At 40.8% G+C, this 16,222-nt stretch overlaps 2 protein-coding genes across 3 annotated transcripts in view; one reads left to right on the forward strand and one right to left on the reverse strand.

Moving 5' to 3' along the window:
* Nucleotides 1–2,716, reverse strand: part of ACACA (acetyl-CoA carboxylase alpha) — a 246,989-nt gene extending 244,273 nt beyond the window's left edge. The window contains exon 1 of the mRNA XM_084864172.1: nucleotides 2,265–2,716. Coding sequence (XP_084720298.1) covers nucleotides 2,265–2,302 — 38 coding nt within the window. The 5' untranslated portion in view covers nucleotides 2,303–2,716. The remainder of the gene's footprint in view (nucleotides 1–2,264) is intronic.
* Nucleotides 2,717–2,823: 107 nt separating this feature from the next.
* TADA2A (transcriptional adaptor 2A) overlaps nucleotides 2,824–16,222 on the forward strand; it is a 35,679-nt gene continuing 22,280 nt past the window's right edge. The window contains exons 1-6 of one of the 2 annotated variants that reach the window (XM_084864216.1): nucleotides 2,824–2,965; nucleotides 6,145–6,269; nucleotides 8,495–8,601; nucleotides 9,488–9,547; nucleotides 14,356–14,447; nucleotides 15,646–15,803. In XM_084864216.1, coding sequence (XP_084720342.1) covers nucleotides 6,245–6,269; nucleotides 8,495–8,601; nucleotides 9,488–9,547; nucleotides 14,356–14,447; nucleotides 15,646–15,803 — 442 coding nt within the window. In that variant the 5' untranslated portion in view covers nucleotides 2,824–2,965; nucleotides 6,145–6,244. The remainder of the gene's footprint in view (nucleotides 2,966–6,144; nucleotides 6,270–8,494; nucleotides 8,602–9,487; nucleotides 9,548–14,355; nucleotides 14,448–15,645; nucleotides 15,804–16,222) is intronic. The other variant, XM_084864217.1, reaches the window with a different exon arrangement.

A 16,222-nucleotide genomic window follows, 5' to 3' on the forward strand; every position in this document is an offset into this window, starting at 1 on the left:
TGCTATCCTTCGCACTGTGCATTTCCATTTCTCCATATCTTTCTTAAGCACAATGTCTAAACGGGGGCTTAGAATCCTAATGAGGGCCTAACATCAACCGAAGAGGAAGGGTAATTTTCAGGTGTTTAAACGCAATGTTTTTTTAATGAGTAGATCCCAGTATTACGTGGGACTATTTTTCCACAACTGTACATTAATAACTCATATTCAGGTTGTTGACAACCATGATGTCCAGATCTGGATATATGCCCTAGCCAGTCAGTTTAGATGAAAAAGACATGAAGGTAAGTCCTAAGTATTTGACCTTATCTCCTCTTTGAGGAGAATGTGACAGTGGTTATAAATATGTAGGTGAAACACCAATGTTAATAAACCATTTGTTGAACAATTGCTGTGTAAAAGGGCAATTCATGCTTTAAAGGGCATTTTTAAATGTTTCTGCCGTCTATTCTCCACACAGCTTCCAGAGAAAACCTTTTAAAGCAAATCTGATTACTCCTGGGCTCTCAACCCTTCCATTGTATTCTCTCTCTCTTTTTTTTTTTTTTTTTTTTTTTTTTTAAATATATTTTATTGATTTTTTACAGAGAGGAAGGGAGAGAGATAGAGAGCTAGAAACGTCGATGAGAGAGAAACATCAACCAGCTGCCTCTTGCACACCCCCTACGGGGGATGTGCCCGCAACCAAGAATCATGCCCTTGACCAGAATCGAACCCGGGACCTTTCAGTCCGCAGACAGACGCTCTACCACTGAGCCAAACCGGCTTCGGCTGTATTCTCTCTTGTCCCAATAAAATCCAAAGTCCAACCAAATCCAAAATCAGATGATACATGATAGGGCTTCTGCCTATGTTCCTCACCTTATTTCTCTAATATGGTGTGCTCCAGTCATAGGGTCTCCTTGCTTCTTCTCCAACATGCTAACCAAGCCCCTATCCTAGGGCCACTGCCAATTGCCATTGTTTCTTCTCCTAAAATAGATTCCCTCTAGAAATCCACATATCTGCCTCCCTCATTTAATGATCAGATTTCTACTGATGTGATCCTACCTTAAGATACCTTCTTTGTCTATCCTACCTAAAAGAGCATTCCCCACATCCTTCCTAGCCCTTTATCCTGATTTCCAGCCCCCCATAAAACTTGACATATCACTGGGCATTATCTTTATTTAGCAATATATTCTGTTACTAGAAGCCCAGTGCATGAATTTGTGCACCAGTGGGTCCCTTGGGCTGGCCTGCTCTCCGACATCCCCCAAGGAGTCCCAGATTGTGAGAAGGCGCAGGCCAGGCCATGGGACCCCGCCAGTGCACGATGGGGGCTGGGAAGGAATGTGGGAAGCTGGCCAACTGAGGAGGGACCCAGGGAGGTCTCCAGGGTGTGTCTGCTTGTCTCACTCAGTCCCCAGCCAGACCCCAGCAGCAAGTTAACCTATCGGTGGGAACATCTGCCCCCTGGTGGTCAGTGCATGTCATAGTAAGTGGTTGAGCAGCCTTAGCATATCATTAGCATATTACATTTTGATGGGTTGAATGGCTGACCAGACACTTAGCATATTAGGCTTTTATTATACAGGATTGCTTATTATCATCCTTACCCACTATTATAAGAGGAAGACTTTATCTTGTTCACTGCTGAATTCCTAGCACCCAGAACAATGTCTGCTCATTAAATATTTGTTGAGTGAATAAATAGGTTTTCAGGATACAACAAATGTAAAACGACTCTATATTTATTGGTGCACAGGAAAATGTCTGTAAAGTATATAGCAAAATGTTAACAGTTTAACATTCGAGAGCTGCTTTTCACATTCTTTTTGCTCACGTGAATTTTCTGATTTTTTTTTTTTTTTTTTTTTTTTACAATGAACTTGTCTCTCACATACTGAAAAAGGAATAAAAAAGCCTCATAAGCCATGTAGATAAATTCTAAAAAAGGTTAGGCAACTTTATGAAAGACAAACTTCTAACTAGATGTACCAGCCTCAAGGTTAAGATAGACCACAGTTTGCATCTCCTTGGCCAGCCCTTTGTAGCAGTGCGACCCCAAATTATTTATAAACAGGAGTCTAAATGTCTTCACCTGTAAAATGACCGGGAAAATGGGGAAAATAATAGTGCCTTTCACAACGATGTTTTTTGGAAGATTAAATGAGCCCATGCATGTAACCTCCTTTGTACAATGCCTGGCATGCAATACATAACTCGACATAGGGTAGCTATTATAAGAAGAATTATTATTAGTAGTAAGAGTTAGGACATACCTAGCCCTCAAGATTGACATCAGAGTGGACCACCACATCCTGTCATCAATGCGCCTCAATCCGGGCCTCTGCAGACCACAGAGGGGCTGGCTCTCTCCAAAGGAGATCACGTCGGCTGTTCAGAAGCATCGGGATAAAACGTACCCCGCACACCCTGAAACCATTCAGCCTGGGAAATCCATGAGCAGCACTCAACACCCGGATTCCAGAGGCGAATGTTAAAAACACACAAAAAAATCAGGGCAGTACCGGCCCGGCCCAGCCGGCCTCACGGAGGGCACTCGGGAGGGGATCGATCCTCAGTCACTTCGCCCCGGCGAGCCTCTGGCGACCCGCAACGCACGCGCCGGGGAAAGTGATTACCGGTCGGACTCAGAGTCAGGCAGGCGGCTCCCCCGCGTCCTCCCCGGCCTCTGCCAGAGGGCAGCAGCGGGCTCGCGCGGAGGCCCGGGCGCCGGCCGCGAGGGTGGCGACGGCGCGCAGTGCTGCGCGAAGGCCCCCGAGGGAAGGGGGCGGGGCCGGCGGGCGCGAGGCGGCGGGGCGAGCTCGCGCCTGCGCCGCTCGGGAGCGCGCGCGCAGCCCAGGGCGCGCACGTGGCTGGCTGCTCCTCGGCGTGGAGGAGGGGGCACGGCGCGGTGAGGCGCGGCGCGCTGCGGGACGGCGGCGGCGGGCTCGAGCCCCTGTAGCGGGACGAAAAGGAGGTGAGGATCGCGAGGTGCGGTGGGGGGTCGGGATCAGGGTGCGGACCCAGGTGATCGGGAAGACGCGGCACGGGGGCGGGCAGGCGGGCGGGAGGGAGGCGCCCGGCCACGTCGCGCTGTCGGGGAGGGCGGGGCGGGGCATGCATGGCCCCTCAGGCCCCGCCCTCAGGCCCCGCCCCTCGGCGAGCCTGGGGTGCCTGCGCGCTGCCTCAGACTCTGCATTCCTGTCTCTGCAATGCGATGTGCACCCAAACTAAGGACAGCCTCTGTGTGTCCCGCCCTCACCCCCGTTTCCATTGGGTTTTCACGTAGGCTTTACACCTACAGTAGGCACTTAAGCTTCCTTATTTACAGCTCAGGCTGACTGAGGCTCCGGTAAAATGACTTGCCCAAGGTCCTACAGCTAATAAGGAACGAAGGGAGGATTTGAAGTTTGTCTGCAAAACTCCGCAGCCGGCACCTGCCCTCTCTGCCCCGCATCGAATGCTGCTGTTTGCGTGCCTTCCGACCTCCCCCGTAATGTGTTTGAATTTGGTAAATGTTGATTTGGAGCTAGCACTCATCCTTTCGTGGGTGTTACTGTCAGAAATGTCTCCTGAGAAGAAGAAAGAAGATTCTGCTTATTGAAATACTAGAGGCCCGATGCATGAAATTCATGCAAGAGTAGGTCCTTCCTTCTCCTGGCTGCTGGTATTGGCTTCCCTCTGGCACCCAGGTCCGGCTTCTCTCGCAGCCCCAGCTTTGCTGGAAGGACATCCTGTCTAATTAGCATATTATGCTTTTATTATTATAGACTAGAGGCCTGGTGCACGAATTCGTGCACCAGTGGGGTCTCTTGGCCTGGCCTGTGGGATCGGGCCAAAACTGGTTCCAGATTGTGAGAGGGTGCAGGCAAGGCTGAGGGACCCCATTGGTGCATGATTGGGGTTGGGGAGGTTGGCCACCTGGGGATGGACCAAGGGAGGGCTCCAGGGCATGTTAGGCCCATCTCGCTCAGTCCTGATCAGCTGGACCCCAGCAGCAAGCTAACCTACCAGTTGGAGCATCTGCCCCCTGGTTGTCGGTGCATGTCATAGTGAGTGAGTGGTTGAGCAGCCTTAGCATATCATTAGCATATTACGTTTTGATTGGTTGAACAGATGACCAGACACTTAGCATAGTAGGCTTTTATTATATAGGAGTGTTGCTTATGACATCGAGTGTTTATCAGACTGTTTATACATCCTTAACTTGAACCTCTCTCTCTCAGCCTTCTGTTGAAATGGTGCCACTGTTTCCTACCTGTAAGGCATTGTACAAGTGACAATCTTTCAGGGCTTCCTTTCCTTTGAAACAGCATCATGCCTCAGAAGGTTCAAAGAAATAATCCACATACAGTGGTACCACAATATCTGGCATATGAGAGAAGTTCAGTAAATGTTGGTCATTGTTGTATTATCAAGTGCATAATACCCGTTGCCAAATTCATTTTTCTTGAAAGACTTTTTCCTGAGAATAAAGCAGAGGGAGAATTTCTTTACCTTGGCCCACCGCAAAAAAAGACATTTGTCTATTACATTTGTGTTTACTGGGTTCTTTCTGTGTGCTTGGTACTTTTAAAGCATACAAATTTGTATGGGATGTAGTCTCTGCTTTTATTTAGTCTAAAAATTTGGGGAAATATGCATGCAGAAATAATCCTCACAAATTAGAATGTGGCCGGGACCGGTTTGGCTCAATGGATAGAGCGTCAGCTTGGGGACTGAAAGGTCCCGGGTTCGATTCCGGTCAAGGGCATGTACCTTGGTTGCGGGCATATCCCCAGTAGGGGGTGTGCAAGAGGCAGCTGATTGATGACTCTCTCATCGATGTTTCTAACTCTCTATCTCTCTCCCTTCCTCTCTGTACAAAATCAATAAAATATATTAAAAAAAAAAAAAAAAACAAATTAGAATGTGAAAAACACCAGAAAAGAGAGAGGTAACAACGATGAGAGTATAGAAGGAGGGATGTGGGTTTTTTGTTTTTGTTTTTGTTACTTTTACTCCACAGTGACTAAAAAAAAATTATTTTACTGATTTTAGAGAGAGAGAGGAAGGAACATTTTTGAGTGAGATGAGCAAGAAACATCATTAGGCTGCCTCCTGCACCGCCCATTCTGGGGATCGAGCCTGAAACCTGAGCATGTGCCCTGACTGGGAATCGAACTGGTGACATCTTGGTGCATGGGTCCATGCTCAACCAGTGAGCTACACCGTTTGGGCTATTTTCTTGGCTTAGTGTGAAATATGATTTCATTTTGCCTTTAGGAAGAAACTGTACATTGGGCATACCTATTGAATATTTAAAGAGTAACTAACTGAACAAATGTATGTTCCAATACACATGCGGCTCTTAGGCCCCTTGAGGTTTTAGCAAAGGCCAGCTTAGAAGTACCCTAATTAAGTTAATAACAATATACCTACCTATATAGTTTAAGTTTTAAAAATTTGGCTCTCAAAAGAAATTTCAGTCGTCGTACTGTTGATATTTGGCTCTGTTGACTAATGAGTTTGCCGACCGCTGTTCTAATAGATAGGGTTCTAGCAACAGAATTCAAATTAAAGTATTGGAAAGTTAGAGAAACAAGAAGAAAAAAAAATACTAACATAGTTGGGCCACCTTTGGAGATGGGGATCTCAACAGCCAGAGCTCATGGACCAAATATTTGACTAATGAATGTTTGAGCTTCAGCTGCCTTCTGTCCTTGAATGTCTTAGATACAGATTTCTCTACGAGGAGATCTGGTTGCTTTAGCTAGCGGGAGGGTAGAGAATGACATATTTTAAGTGGCAACCCCACTGAACCACGTGAAATGTCTGAGAGTCAGTTTCCAAAGGAAGGGGGCTAAGGAGAGGAGTGATGCGGGCAGAGAAAACCCACAGCTGACTATTAGGACTGTGTAGCTTTTGTAGAGGGCTTACTATAGGATGGGCACCATGGTACATCATTTATATGGATTTTGATAGTTAATCCTTACAACACCTCTGGGAGGTAGAAATTATTTTATTGAGGGGGAAACAGGCTCCTAGAGATAAAATATTTGCTTGATGTTAACAGAACTCGTTTTGTAATAGAGTTGAGTACATTGCATTAATTTCTCTTTATCTTGTCCCTTTGAATTATTTCCTGATCCAAGTGCAACCTTTGTTTGCTCATAGGGGGTCGTCCAGCTTTGGTGAGTGTTGGCCAGTTCTGAAATCTTCTTGAAGGGACACTGCATTGAGGAAGATCAAAACAACAGTCTTTGCCAATTAAAGAATGGACCGTTTGGGTTCCTTTAGCAGTAAGTACTGTGTGCACAAGTCTCAGGTGAATATTAATAGCAAACTGAAGTAGAATTTGATCAAAGAGGAAAAATAAGCACTTTGAAGTTAAAGCCCTGTGAATCTGATCCTAAAGGAATAAGTATCAACTCAAAGTAAAATCAATTATTATTGATTGCCCACTGAATATATGACACAAATATATCACGCTAGATCTTATAAGGAAACTAAGATCAAATGGACCAAACATAGTGTCATTAACCTGAAGATGGATTTATCTTTTTTATTTTTAATTTTTTAAATTTTTTACTGTTTTCAAAAAGCAAGGAAGAGGGAAAGAGAGATAGAAACATCAGTGATGAAAGAGAATCATTGATTGGCTACTTCCTGCATGCCTCCTACTGGGGACCAAACTTACAACCTGGGCATTAGCCCTGGCCAGGAATCCAGGATCTCACGGTTTATAGGTTGATGCTCAACCACTGAGCCACACCGGCTGGGCTGGATGGATTTCTTTAAAAAGCAGATGGGTTCCTCGTAACACATTTGTGATGCCTTGATAAGAAATAATGTCTGATAGAAAAAAAGGAAATACCCTTTTCCCTGCAACCGGGCACGTGCCCTTGACTGGGAACCAAACCTGCAAGTTTTCAGAGCACGGGACAATGCCCAGCCATCAGAGCCACACTGGCCAGGCCCTTCTCAATTTTTAAAAGTTCTTTGAAATATTAGGGATTTTAGCCCTTTATGATGTATTTGCAGATATTTTCAACCTATTAGCTTTTTTTACTTTGCTTCTGGTGTTTTTTTTGCCAAGAAAGAGTTTGTTTGTTTGTTTGTTGGCTTTATTTATGCACTCAACTTTATTAACCTTTTATTCCCTTGGATTTTGAACGATGATAAAAAAAATCCTTTCTCTACTGCTAAGTTATAGAAAAGTTTTCTACTCCTAGTTTATAAAAAAGTGGAAGATTGACGGGAACAGATTTAATAAGATATGTATTTAGAGAGAGGTTAAAGTATGGCTAGTCAGCATTTGCCTAATGCTCTATATAGTTTTAGTTCTAGGAAAATACATATCCTAAGGAACAAAATGTGAACAGTTGTATATACAAGAACATTCATCTCAGCATTCTTTATAATAGTAAATAATTGGAAACGATTATTATAAATGTCCACCAATAACTGTGTAAATTAGTTGTTCTCAACCTTATGAGACCTGGTGATTTTTTTAAAATAATATTTTTAAAACCCCTTTTACTGTTTGGAAGTTAAATACATAGATAACATAACATATCTACAACCATGATTTCAAAGAAATAAAAACAATAATGCCCTAACTATAACACAAAGGCTAAATAAAAGAGAAGGAATTTATAATAAGAAAATATGCACCTCAATATGTTTAGACATGATTATATATTGAATCACGGCATCTTACAACTACACATGCACAATGGATGATTCATGTGTGATGTGTTGGTGACTCAAATACCACAAGCTTGAATAACTCGGTAAAGTTCTGAACAAAACAAGATAAAAATCTCTGGTAGTACATGCAGTTGCTTTTCTGGGAAATTCAATATAAAAACTATCAAAAACATTTTGTTTTATGTAGTATGAAACTGGGTTCTTGGTCATGTAATTTTGAGTAGGTTTTTTTTTAGCTACTTGAATACCTGGTGGGACATTTGAAAGTTGTGCAGATACAGGCCAATTCTTTGTTGTGGAGAAATGTCTCAGGCATCTCTGGTGCCTGCCGGCTAAGTGCCAGTCGTGTTCCCTAGTCCTTGTGACAACAAAAAAGCATCTCAGATTTCCAGAATGCTTTCCTAGAGGATCGTTGAGAACCATTAGGTTAGGTAATTTGATATGATGGAGTATTATTCATCCATTAAAAAAGAAGGAGGAAGCCCTGGCCAGTGTTGGATGAGCATTTTCCCCCTGAGAAACATGTTATGAAACTTCCAGTTAAAACACTGTGTTTGTAAATTTCTTATGTAGGGGACATATCTACGTAGATGCCGTTTAAAGCAGTAGGTACTCTGGAGGGAGGAACAAAGCTACCCTGAAAAAAAAGGAACATAATTTCTGTGTGTTCTTATTTAGAATGAGCTCTTGTTTCCATGAACTTTCATCATAGCTCACTAGGAGTATAGTCATTTGCAGATTTTCACCCTCTTGGCTCTAAAGATAATCAGAAGATGTTTTGAAGCTAGTATATATTTTTTTCTTTTTGTTCTAGGTGATCCCTCTGATAAGCCACCTTGCCGAGGCTGCTCCTCCTACCTCATGGAGCCTTACATCAAGTGTGCAGAATGTGGGCCACCACCTTTTTTCCTCTGCTTACAGGTAACTAGTTAAGGAGAGGCCTGCCTCTCCTAGGTGGTTTTTTTTATGGATGTAATAAATTCAGAGATGACTATCAATTGCTCAGAAGGCCCATATCTTATTAAATCTGTTCCCGTCGATCTTCCAGGATACATTTTACCAGTGAAAAGTTGGGGAACAGAGCAGATGGATGAGGTAGACTGTTGAACACAGGCATATCTCAGAGCTATTGCAGGTTTGGTTCTAGACCCCATAATAAAGTGACTTTCACAATAAAGCAAGTCATAATCTTTTTGCTGGTAGAGGGTCTTGACTTCAATTTATAAAAAAAAACACACATCATTGTAAAGTGCAATAATATGAAGCACAGTAAAACGAAGTGTGCCCATATTTCACAGAGGTATCAACTTAATGCTTAACACTGTTTTAGCCAGTGGAATTAAGTATTGAGATTACAGGAACAGAACAGGAGAGTTATTCTTTTTGATAGTACCTATGACACAATGCCTATTGTCTTATTGAAGAGTGATCTTCGGGCAGGTGACAGACAAGGTAACAAACCATTTTGTGGATGATGGTAGAAATAGTAATACTAATTATAAGCGCTTACTCTGTGCTAGGCACTACTTTAGGTACTACTAGTATACATGATTTAACTCTTAAATCATCACTACATCCCAATAAAGTTAATATGATTATGGTTTCTCCATTTTATAGAAGAAACTCAAGCAAGGGGAAGGTTAAGTAATTTGCTCAAGGTCACACAACAAATACCATATATTTTTTTATTCAAGACACTATTGATTGGAAGAAGCATCCCATGAGCCACACTCGCCAGGGTACTGTCTCTTAAGAAAGTGTCTCAAAAAGTAGCTTTTTGGTAACTTAGTTTTCCTCTTTTTTGCAGTGTTTCACTCGAGGATTTGAGTACAAGAAGCATCAAAGTGATCATACTTATGAAATAATGGTAATGATGAAGTTGCAGGGAATTTCTGTTTATTTTTCTTTCTAGTTTTTCTGTTTATTTTTCAAGTCTTACATGCGAATTAGTCTTTTTTTTTCTTCACCTCCAAGGCTCTCTTTTTCTTTTCTTTTCTCCTCTCCTAAATTAGGTAATCATCACCCAGTAAATTTTTCAGTTTTATGGATCTTCTAAGGCATTATTAAGTCCAAAAATCATTTTAAATACTCAGATTTTTGTTTCAAATTTAGAAAGAACTTAAAGGAAGCACTTTTTGACATTTACTGACATAAGAATTACGCTGTTTTTTAAATATATTTTTATTGATTTTGGAGAGAGAAAAGAAGAGGGATATATATATAGAGAGAAACGACGATGAGAGAAAAATGTCGATCAACTGCCTCCTGCACCCACCTAACCCTCTACTGTGAAATCCAGGTATGTGCCCTGATTGGGAATCAAACCATGACCTCCTGGTTCATGGGTTGACACTCAACCACTGAGATATACTGGCTGGGCTACACTGCTTTTTAGGTTAATTAATAAAACAAAATAGATGTATTGTCGATGTTTTAGCTAATGGTATTTTTATATGGTGCATGTGGATACTCATAATGTTTATGCCTGGTACTCTATTCCCTTCCATAAGAAAAGTTAGTTAACTTTTTGAAGTTAAGTTTTAAGTGAACATAGAGTGAAATGATGTAATTCATAAAATCATTTTGAAGAGACAGACTGGCTTATAGGCCAGAGTAAGAATCGGCTGTAATTTGCTTAATTGTATTACCACCTCTTAAAGAGGGAATGAGAGGCAGATGTTGGCAGTGTATTTCCACGCTCTAGTCAAAGGAATGGGCACTTTAGTAAGCCAAAGTAATATCGTACCTGCTTGGCAGGTCTATATACCTTTGTCAAGATAGTTTTTTGTCAGTTATCAGATAATAACTTGTAGTTAACCATGTAGTTTTTCTTACAGGAAAGTGCTGGCTGGGGCATTTATTTTATAGTAATAATGCCTCCCTTTTCTACATTTGGGTAGTGCAGGACACTCTTCCTATTCTAAGGTCAGTAGATTAGTGCCTTAGTCCCATCAGCAGAGTTCATTCACATGAATATGTAGTTAGTGTTTGAATGATCAGGAATCCTTGGGGTAGAAGGGAGTCATTTTTAGAATTATGCCTACTACAGCACTGTACTATATCTGCCTCAGTCTCTTAAAAGTTTAGAAAGGGTGAATTGGCATCTCTGAGTCTTATTTGTGTGGCCCTGTTAAGATGAATTTCTGAGCCTGCAATGATGAGAATCAGATCCCCATCCATAATAAATTAATTTAAAAAATGTTCTTTAATAAGAGTTCTTGGCAGCCAACTGACTAGCCATACCTTAACCTCTCTCTAAATACTTTGTCTTCTAACTACTTTCTTCACTAATTGTAAAACTTGGAATGCATTTTTTATATCAAACTTTGTTTTTTAGAGCAGTTATAGGTTTTCACAGTAAAACTAAGTAGGAAGTACAGATTTTCTATACACTGAGTGGCCAGATTATTATGATCTCTGGAGGCATAATAATCTGGCCACTCAGTGTATATCCTATATAATAAAAGGCTTATATGCAAATGGTCCCCTCGACCAGGAGTTCGACCAGCAGGCAGGCTGGCCAACCACCATGTCCCCTCCCCCTGGCCAGGCTGGCTGGATCCCACCCATACACTAATTTATGCACTGGGTCTCTAATATTAGAGTTCAGAGATCATAATAATCTGGCCACTCAGTGTATATTATTGGCCCCCACAAACACTTAAGACTGCCCCACCAGAGTGAAACATTTGTCATAATTGATAAAATACATTGATACTTCATTATCACACAAATTCCATGTTTACATTAGCATTCACTGTTGGCGTTGTACAGTCTGAAGTTTTGTAATATCATGTATCCACCATTATAGTATCATACAAAATAGTTTCATGGCCCTAAAAATCCTCTGTGCTCTGCCTATACATCCATCCCTCCCCTTTACCCTTGGCAATCACTGATCTTTTTATGGTGGCTGTATCATTCTGCATTCCCAGCAGCAGTCAGAGTTCCTGTTACTCCACATTCTCACCAGCATTTAGTGTTATCTATTCTGAATTAATGGCCATACTAATAGGTGTACAGTGGTAATTGTTTTAATTGGTATTTCTATTATAACATATGATGTGGAATATCTTCTCATATCAATACATTTTTTTCCTATTTGTTAATTGCAAAATGAATAAAGTGTGGTTGGAGTAGCGTTGGCTTTGAGTGCATTTCATCAAGGTTACCAGATCTTCAGAAAGCTGTTTTATTTTTCCCAAATTCCCAAAAGAATATCTTGAGCCAGAATACACGTTTATTCATTTGAATTGTGAAAATAATTCCTTAATAATTAAGTATATGTTGAGTAGATTGATATTTATTCACTGTAAGATAACCATGAGCTCTCTAGCAGTTCTGGACACAGTGCTTTTTGCCTAATGCTAGGAGTACTAAGTTTCACTCCAAGTCCATTTACTAATGATTACATCCTTCTCACATATTCAACACCTAAACAAACATTTTGGGGAGTGTTTGGAGGTTACTAATAGTCCCTCTTTTTCTACCAGTCCTATCTATTCTACATCTTTCCTTCAGTAGGAATAATGACCAAATTTTGGCTTTCTATTCATGAAGCCACTAAAAATGTGATTTTATTTATTTATTTATTTATTTTTGGCATATGAAGTCTCAGAAAACTTGAAATGGTTTTCAGTACTTTTGTTACCTCACAGTGCTGTAATTTTGGAAATTACTCATGCTTTGGTGGGTGATGTGTTAAGTTTCTGAATTCTATGCCTATTTTTATCTTATACTTCTTAGAACCTTTAACAAGTCAAGGCAACACTTTCTATCAGACCCTTTTTACCTATACCAGTGATTCTTAAACTTTAATGGAGAAACATCACCTGGGTAGCTTCTTAAAAATGTAAATCACTGAGCAACACCAGCCAGGCAGTATCTTTTAACTTTTAAGGTATATTCTACAGATGTACAAATCATTGTATTTTAAAGTCAATTGAGATAATTTCCTTCTGTGTGATTATGCCTTAAAATAAATTCATGCTTGTGACATTTTGTTTTTTAATTCTTACAATTTTAAAATTTAGTAACTACATACAGTATTGATGTTTCAAAGTCAAATCTGCAAAACAAGGAATATTCAGAGTCTAGCTTCTATTCCTGTCCTCTCCACTGTTTCCTCCCTCCTTTTGCCATAGGTAAGTGTTTCTTTTAAATGTATTGCCATATTCATTTACGGCCAGGGTTCAGGATCTGAAGAAGGGGCCATGCACAAATGAAAACACTAGACAAGAAATTTAGAAGGCTGGCTCCTCTAGTGGAGAAACTCCCCATCTTCTGGGTCCTGTCTGCTTTTATTCACTTGAATACACATTTGCCCTTTAGGAATACATGCAGGCATATCAAAGGTAAAATTTGGTAAACAGTGAAAGGATTATCAGGTTAGGGAATTGCCTTCAGCCATTGAGCCCACAACCTGGCAATATTATGCTGAATATCAAAGTCCATTGGCTTTCCAATGGGTCTTTTTGCATAATATGCTAATAACTGTTGGTTTTAGCCTCCGGCATTTCCCCCTTTTTGTTTTCTTAATAAATTTAGAAAGGTGTATGCAACCTGCAGGGCCTGAGTTTTATGGCTTTTCATTTCACATCTGCAGACTAGAATTAAACATATAATAAGAACAAGAATGAGACAGGGAATAGTGGTTATGCTAAGAGTCAAATGTAGGGAGATCCATTGAAAAGGAAAAGTTCTTTCATGTCCTTTTAAAATTTTTGTCAGGCATCTAAGGAACTAGTTTGTAGTAAGCTCCTTTCTGGGCCATCAGTTCTTTATGGGTTCTCTTCTCAGTCACTGTCCCCTGTGACATGAGAGCAATGATATTCGAGTTCTGAATGGTGGTCAAACTATGGGCAGTGACAGTGCAGATCTGACCTTCTTTGGCTTTGTGCAGGGCATCCTGCACCATCGCACAACTGATGACTGCTAGCATGGCAAGGCTTCTTCACCATCCCCCAGGTCATCTCTGGACTGTTTCTCCTCTGTCTCTGTTCTCTTACCAATTCTTATCTTCAGCGTGTTGCTTGGGGCTACTGCTATCTGTAGCTGGAGTAGTCTGGTCAGTTCCTTTCTCAGATGCATGTTGAATGTTCCTTGCAGGAATTCACACGGGCTTGGAGGAGTTTTCTGGAAATACACAAACATAGCCTTAACCAAAGATTAACAAGGGGTCAGGGCCTTTCCCTAAGCCAAACTCTAGATCTTTCCATTTAACCAGACCATTTTCCTTTGGCTTATTCTGACACCAGTGTAATTCCATGGGTGTCTTACCATCAGCATTACAAGTGAAAAAAATTTAATTAAGGCTTGATGTAGTTTACTTACAGGAGATTCCTCTACTATGTATGTTTATTCTTTCATTATAAATTACACACCCTCGTGTGTTTCCTCCTTTCTTACCTAAATGGAAACATACTATAATATTTATCTCTACCTTTGTGCTAAGTTTAAAAATGCTTATATTTCTGTATGAGTTACATGGACTTTATGGGTAATAATATTTTTGGAGAACCTAGATGGTAGAAATAGGAGTAAGGTGGTAGACCACCATGAGAATAGTTAGTAAAATAGAATAGGTATTGAAAAAGGACATAAATAAGTATTATAGTCGAGATTACTAGGTTCCATTTCTATATCTATTCTTAGGCAAAACCTTTTCTTTTTTAGACCTCAGATTTTCCTGTTCTTGACCCTAGCTGGACTGCTCAAGAAGAAATGGCCCTTTTAGAAGCTGTGATGGACTGTGGCTTTGGAAATTGGTAAGAGCTTGGTGTTAGGGCTTGTCCTGCCCTAGTGAGCTCAGAGGAAAAGGTGCATGTGAAGAGTAAAGGGAGGAGCCTCAGAAAAAGAAGTTTGGGGATCATGTGTTGCTTTCCTATTGATCCATGACTTAAAGACAAGTCCTCTGAAATGCCTCACAGGGAGATATGGGATGTTTCATGGTCTGTGACTGGGAAGATCTAAAAGACCATTTTGAATGGATCAACATAAGGAAGGCTGGTTATTCTTTCTGAGTAGTGGGGAAATTTAGACTCATTAGTCATTGCTCCTTTCTGATTTTGTGAATTCTTGGCTCTGGACGCCCTTGTCATTTAACTATGTTAGACTTTTGGTAGATGGCCACAGCTTACCTAAGATTGAAGTTTGACAGATTTCCTACTTGCATTCCCTATATTTAGCTTTCAATACCTGCCTTAGTCCAAGTTTGGCAGAATTGAAAAGCAGGTATTGCTGTTGCCTTAGGTAGTAACACTTAAATCCTACTGCTTTCATTTTTACTCTTTGACACCAATGATACCATTTCATGAACTAGACAACAGAGACTTTATTAAATATATTTTGTTAATGAAGAATCTTAAGCCGAGGGACCTGAAATGATTTCTCATGATCACATATCTTATTAGTAAAGGACTCTTAACTAGATCCACCCTGTCCTGACTTCCTAGTATATATAATCTTTCCTGATATTATTAGAACATACTATGCTGCCTCCCTTATGTTGAGGTCTCTGAAGAAGGGAGACTTGAGTTCAGTTCACATTTTGCTTGTTTTATTCATTCAGCATTTATTATAATAAAATATCCTGGTATATAAAGAGCCAGGATCTGTCATGACCTAAACGTCTGGATGGACGACCGAACACCAGTCTAGGGTCCTGGCTGGAGTGGTGGAAGTCAGTCCTGGGTCCTGGCCTCATGCAGCGCAGTGCGGCGTAGCAGCGGGAGGGAGCTGCTTTTCAGATATTGTTTTTATATCTTGGAATAGCAGATTACACCATTATTATTAGCTTTGTCTTTGTCTTATTGTTCTGATGAAAGCTCTGTGACACCAGTTTGGAAATATAAAATCCCAGTCATTATATGGATAGGACTTAAAATTTGTAAAGAACAAACCTTGCTTTTATCATTATGTTTAGTTGAACGCACTACTTCCTTCTCTTTCCTCACATTCCTCTAGGCAGGATGTAGCTAATCAGATGTGTACCAAGACCAAGGAGGAGTGTGAAAAGCACTATATGAAGCATTTCATCAACAACCCTCTGTTTGCATCTACCCTGCTGAACCTGAAGCAAGCAGAGGAGGCAAAAACTGCTGACACCGCCATTCCATTTCACTGTAAGTGCCTCCCTTTTTTAAAGGGATACTTAGGGCCCTGTTGCATAGCAAATTCATAATGGTTTGTTGACTTGGACAGCTAATGAGTTTACGAAATAAAGGAGGAGTTGGCATGGCCATTATTGGGAGTCAGGGCCATAATGAGGCCAGGAGGGTACATCTCCCTTCTCTGCTGGACACCAGGGTGCCTGGATCCAACGTGTAGTTACACCTGAGACGTGTAGTTCCATGCTGTTGTGAACACAAAGCTTTTTATAATCCCTTTGGAGAGTTTATGATTATAGATATTAGTTAATAAGAAAGTCCACTACTTGACTTATTTTCGTTAATTATTAATCATCCCAGTGTTAAGCACAAGAGGCAATTTGTTATTGTTGTTCACTTAGTTGTGGCAATAATCGCACACTTTTCTTTTTTTT

Source organism: Pipistrellus hanaki (assembly GCF_964339955.1).
Source record: "Pipistrellus hanaki genome assembly, chromosome: 16".
NCBI classification, from domain to species: domain Eukaryota; kingdom Metazoa; phylum Chordata; class Mammalia; order Chiroptera; family Vespertilionidae; genus Pipistrellus; species Pipistrellus hanaki.